A 6,038-nucleotide genomic window follows, 5' to 3' on the forward strand; every position below is an offset into this window, starting at 1 on the left:
TACCCACTGAGCTAGAGCTGATGAAGGGAACATGCTTCTCCCAGCACGGGGGCCTCTGTGAAGGCTGCAGGGGTGCGCATGGGTACATGAGAAGCACTGCTTTGGGAAGGTGAGGATGAATTAATGAGGGAAGGGGCGGATGCAGAGGTTTGGGGTCCCCTGCTGGATCCTCAGTGCTGTTCTGGAGGCTGCAGGAACAGAGGGGGAAATCAGGCCTTCCCTCCTGCCCTCCAGGGATCCGAGAAGGAAACCTTGCATTTCTCTTGTAATTCAGGGTTGCACACAGCTTTCACTTTTTTTATTAGCTCATTGATCTTTGAAAGAATTCTTGAGATCAGAAGGACAGTGATCATTAGCTCCTTCACAGGGAGAGAAACGAGGGTTCAGGAAGCCCAGGGCTGCTCCTAAGTGGCAGTTAGCAAGAGAAACCAGACTTCAACTCACAGTGCCACCTAGGCTGACCTGTAGTCTTGTTGGGGAAACAAAGCCAAGACTGTGAGAATAAATAAATATTCCCAAATAGGGTGTGATGCAAATGTGTGATAGCCAAAGACAGGCCTCAAATTATTACCAACAAACACATCAATTAGTGCCGGGTTATACTCTGCCAATCACACCAAGTGTTGAAAGTGCATTTTCTTTTAATCTTTCTATTACTGAACTCTGTCCTGCCAAGCAAAGGATTCAGAAGAGAGAGTATGTGCCGAAATGTTGAACCTGGATCTTAAATTATACTTGGGCTCAAATCCTACCTCCATCTTTGCCAAATGACCTTGGACTCCACTTCTTGGTGCTTCAGGCCCTTCGCCTATTAAATGAGGACCCCCACACCCAGCTCACGAAGGACTGCCACGCGGCAATTCTGCAATAACGTAACGCATAGCTGGCTCACGAGGGAGGGGGTGCTCAATACAGAAAAGGGAGTTGTCGTTTTTTATTGCAAAAGGGAATTCACATCCTTTGGGCACAAACAACATTGCAATACCTTCGTATATCCTTAATCCTCACAACAAGGTAGGTCCCATTACCCCCTTTTTAAAGATGAGGACATTGAGGCCCAGGAAATTAGCTCGCCCAAAGTCACACAGCCAGGATGTAAGATAATCACGTTTGGTCTGGCTCTAAAGTCCTCATTTTTTCACTCTGCCGTAAAACTGATGGTGAAGGCAGAATTGGGCATAAAAGGACCCTCATCAAGGCAAAGTCTGAATGATGGGCAAGTGATCTGTTTCAGAGCTCCCGGGGAATGAGCTGGAAGCTCCATTCCGCTTGCAGGACCCTGGTCTGGGTTCAGATTTGCTGGGCCTCACGTACAAACTCTTGGCCTCGCCTCCTTCCTCATCTCTCTCCTCCTCCTACTTAGGGATTTTTAGGTCAAAGTGCAGCCTCTGTCCTGGGAGATAATCCTGCAACCTTGTCTTCTGAGTGACCTTCCCAAAGAAGGGCTTCGGCAGACACGTTCTCCTCAGCCCAGTCACACAGCCGTCCTTTTCCTCGAGCCCTCGCCAGCCCTCAGGACGGCAAGGCAGCCGGCTGCCTGCAGACGCGTTTTATGCCGAGGAGCTGCTCAGAATAAATTAGCCAGTCCTCAGAACGTGTTAGATACACTACTTCCACATCGCATTTTATTTCTGCTCCAGTCCTTTCCTTCTCAAGCGCCACCTCCCTTCCCCTTCCTGAGGGCTGGCATCTTCACATGTGCCCATCCTGGGGCGGAGGCACATTTCTGCGCAAGAGAATGTTCTCCCTTCTGCTAACAACCTATAGATTCTAAAACCCAGACACGATCAGCAAGTAAAGAACTGAATCAAAAAGACTTTCAATCACCCAAGGGAGGCAGAAGCCTAGTGGGTCCAGAAGAATTAAAGGTAACAAGATAACGAGATAAAAGTTAACAGGAATTAGAAGTAACAAGAGATGATGGCAGCAGTGACCAACCTGCACTGGGGAGGGAGCCGAGAGTTGCGCCTGGGCACTGGTCTCTGTGAGGTGTGGGTGCGGCAGAAACTCCCCGATGGATGGAATTTTTAGAGGCCCCTTGACAAGCCCCTGAGACCCCTTCTCTCAGGGAAAGCTCTGTTTGCCTTTGGACACATCACCGGACTCCTGCTGCTTCCCTGATATTTCCAGGGACCCGAGGAGCCCCTGGATGTCAAGGGGGAGAGGTACTTGGAATGGAACATTTTTTAAGGCTCTTTAAAGGCGTGTCTAGCAGAAGGGCCCCTTTTTCAAATGGAAGGTACCTGAAAGTGTTCTGTGCCGGCACTGGGTTTCTTAACATCTGATATGAAGAACCATCTTCCCCAATACCCCCCACCCCAGTGTCCCTAACACACACCCCTCCTGTCCCCAGCAACTCAAACTCAGATTCTTTGGCTGTACCCACACATACTGAATCAGAACTCTGGGGGTGGAGCCCAGTAATTCCCTAATCACCTGGCCTGGCCTCCACCCCCAGAGATTTTGATTCAGTAATTTTGCAGTGGGGCCTGAGAATCCGCGTTTATATCAAACTCCCACCTGGTGCTAATGCTGCAGGTCCAGTGAGAAGCTCTGGTGCAAGGAGCCTCCTGGCTGCCTCCGGGGCACAGGTTTCTTCCATAAACTAAGCGGTAAACTATGCAAGATCAATGCAGGATGGGACAGGAGGGGAGGAGGGGAGGACAAAAAGAAGGAAAAAGAAAGCAAGCTGGCCTGGGAAGTGATGCCTGGAAAAGAGACTTGTTCTTTCTCAGCACAATTATCAAAACTTCTTTCTTGTTACTTCCATTTCCCAATTCCTGGTCCATATTAATAACCACATACATCAGCGGTTCTCAACCTGTGGGTCGCGACCCCTTTGGGGGTCGAACGACCCTTTCACAGGGGTCACCTAAGACCATCGGAAAACACATATATAATTACATATTATTTTTGTGATTAATCACTATGTTCAATTTGTAACAATGAAATTGGGGGTCACCACAACATGAGGAACTATATTAAGGGTCACAGCATTAGGAAGGTTGAGAACCACTGCACTAATTAATGCCTCGTGGTTGAGAGCCACTAATGGTGTCTCCTGGGCCTTAGAAAAATGGTGGTGCAAGACCTGGCCCAACAAAAGAAGAGTACACAATCCCAGGACCCAAGGTCAGACCCCTGGGGCCACAGGATCTTCACACTGGTCTTATCTAGATGCCTGTGGCCCCCACTTCTCAGACATCAGCATGCACCAGGATCACCCCGTTAACCCTCAGTCACTGACTCAATAGATCTGGGGTGAGGCCCCTCCTGAAAAGCTATATTTTTAAAAATATATTTGTATTGACTTCAGAGAGGAAGGGAGAGAGAGAGAGAGAAACATCAATGATGAGAGAGAATCATTGATTGGCTGCCTCCTGCACATCCCCTACTGGGCATGGGCCTACAACCTGGGCATGTGCCCTGACTGGGAATTGAACTGTGACCTCCTGGTTCATAGATCAACGCTCAACCATTGAGCAACACCTGACACTAGCTGGGCTAAAAATCTGCATTTTTAATAAGCCCCGTGTGATGCAGACGCTGCTTGCCCAGGGACCCTCTCTAGAATCACTGGTGGGCACATGAAATAATGCCAGAGTCGCTTAGAGTCATGTAGACAGCAGCCACCCAAGGACAATTCTGGGAAAGGTGAGTTGCTTCCTGCCCAGCAGGGCTATGAGGGCCCTCATTCTCTCTGTGATCAGCCGCCCCGTGTGTGGCAGCCAGGCATTCCGCAGACACGGCCACCGCAGGGCCAGGACGATGCCCTTTGTGAGACTCACTCTGAAATGTTCCTGTTTCCTCCCTCAGAAAGTCACGGGAACTCTTACATCTGGAAATCTAGACCGGACTCTCTGAACATCACATTTGTCACGGTCTTTGTTATAGAAGTCTCACCGTTTTATACCATTTGCCAGAAGACGCGATGTTCAGATGTTCGGAGTGGGCCCAGAAATGCTTGTGGACTTGACCTGACCAGTCTGCATCCTGTGGACTGGACTCGGGCTTGTTGAGGAAGAGGTGCAGCCTGCCTCCGCTCACTGTGTCGTTTCTCTCCTCTCTCCCCCTCCCCTCCTTCCTCTCCCCCACCCCCAGTGCACTCCCAGAAACAGAACAGGCAGACCTGCGTGCGGAAGAGCCTCATCTGCGCCTTCGCCATGGCCTTCATCATCAGCGTCATGCTGATCGCCGCCAACCAGATCCTGCGGAGCGGCATGGAGTAGCCGCCGCCCGCCACCAGCCGCTGCGGTCCCCGCTCACTGCGCATGCGCACGCCCTGCGGGCCGACTCTTCCTCCACAAAAGCAGATCTGGACGATGCAGACGTGGCACAGTTCGGCGAAGAACCCAAGGTTGCAGTGCAACCTCTGTTGCAAGTCCACTTCATCTCCTTGGCAGGGACACAAAAGGGCTGTCTTCAATGCTTTAATGGTTTTGTTTCCTAATGCAATAAATAGCCAGGAGTTCCGAGTGATCGCTTCAACCACCTGCAGAAACTCCGCACAGGAACTTCATTTTCATCTCGGAACTCCAATGGCCATGCGGGCCAGTGGTAAGAGAGCAAGGGAGAGGCGTGAACACGCAGTCACCTCCCCGCCCCGTCCTTTCAACCCAGGGGCCAACTGGAGACCCCCCAGGGCAACCCAAGGGGTGACTTCAGGGTTGCCGCAGAAGAGGGGGCTCTCCACCTGTCCCTGGATTTCCTCCTCCACCTAGTGGAGCCCCCCTCACCCCCACAAGGCATGAGGGGTGCAGGACCTGCAGCTGCTCCCATGCTTCCGTTCTTACAGCCTTTCTACAGGACTCTAGCTGGCAGAGCTGGGGAGTTCTCGGTTTCCATCTGCACTTGGCTTTCAGTTCCTAGAGCCCATCACGCACCAGCATTTTGGAATCTGCAGAGAGCCTTCCTCCCAGCTGTGCTGCTTGTGCTGCCATTAAAGAACAAAGAAGCATACTTGTGGGCATCTCTATAATCACATAGACACGTAGATAGATGTATCTATTTGGCTTCTTCATGTGTGGCATCATTCTTCCCTAATCACTTACTCCTCATATAAGCTTATCCTCTGACACGCATCCCTGCCTCTTTTGGGTGGGAGAGGTCGTTTGGGGGACGGGGACTGAGACTGGTGGCGAGGAGGTGTTGCAGCCCACGCCCCAGTCGTCCGCAACAATGGAGCCCGCACACGTCTCCCTGCCAGAAGACCTCTGTAAGTTAAGGTCCTCACGCATCTTACCTTTTTCTCACCTTACAGTTGGCTTGCTAAGTTAGTCTTCCCCAGATAAAAAGAGGAATACAATCCAGAGTGGAAAGATCAAACTACTGTATTTTCCATAACATCGTCGGGCATTCAGATCCTGCAACTGACTCGTTTCCATGAGAGAAAAAATAAAACAAAACAAAGAGATGTTAATAAGCTTAGCCAACAGGACAGGTCACTTATCCTGCCTGCGGAATACTTCTGTCGGGGAAGGAAACGGACTGCAGTGGTCTGTTTTCAACACCATTTCAAGTCTGTGATTTCCTGACTTTTCCTACGTGTCATATCAGCCACCACTATTGATTCAAGCTTGCATAGTCTGGTTAGCCAATACCCTTTCAATGGAACATTTCCCTTTGTACTTTTCCAAGCTCAGGTCTTTATTTCTATGATGGAATCGTCTTGCTCCTCTTGCATCCGAAAGCTTTGAGGTTCCAGACCTTTCCTCTCTCACTGCAGCCAGGCAGGCTTTTTGGTGGGGTGTGTGTTCCTGAACCTCTCCTCGAGCTCCCCCTCTCCCCCCCTCCCCCTCCGCTTTCTCCTTACTGCCTTCTTGGACTTGGAGCATCCACAGTCTCAGCTTAGGGTCTTCTTCCAATGCACCTCTGTCAGCGCTTCAGGCAACAGCCTGGGGGCAGCTGTAGGAACTCCCCCACTGTGGGAGACCGAGAATATCCATGATGAGCACAAGAAAAACTAGGGATTGAGCCATAGTACAGAGGAGGGAGCAGGTGTAAGCTTTCGAGAGTCCAGGGGTATGAGAGTCTCTCTG

At 50.7% G+C, this 6,038-nt stretch overlaps 1 protein-coding gene across 1 annotated transcript in view; it reads left to right on the forward strand.

The window, feature by feature from the left end:
• CALN1 (calneuron 1) overlaps positions 1-5,325 on the forward strand; it is a 322,912-nt gene extending 317,587 nt beyond the window's left edge. Inside the window, exon 6 of the mRNA XM_006088222.3 lies at positions 4,102-5,325. Within this exon, the coding sequence (XP_006088284.1) occupies positions 4,102-4,229 (128 nt within the window). The 3' untranslated portion in view covers positions 4,230-5,325. The remainder of the gene's footprint in view (positions 1-4,101) is intronic.
• The last annotated feature ends 713 nt before the right edge of the window (positions 5,326-6,038 follow it).

Source organism: Myotis lucifugus, unplaced genomic scaffold (genome assembly GCF_000147115.1).
Source record: "Myotis lucifugus unplaced genomic scaffold, Myoluc2.0 scaffold_45, whole genome shotgun sequence".
NCBI lineage: Eukaryota > Metazoa > Chordata > Mammalia > Chiroptera > Vespertilionidae > Myotis > Myotis lucifugus.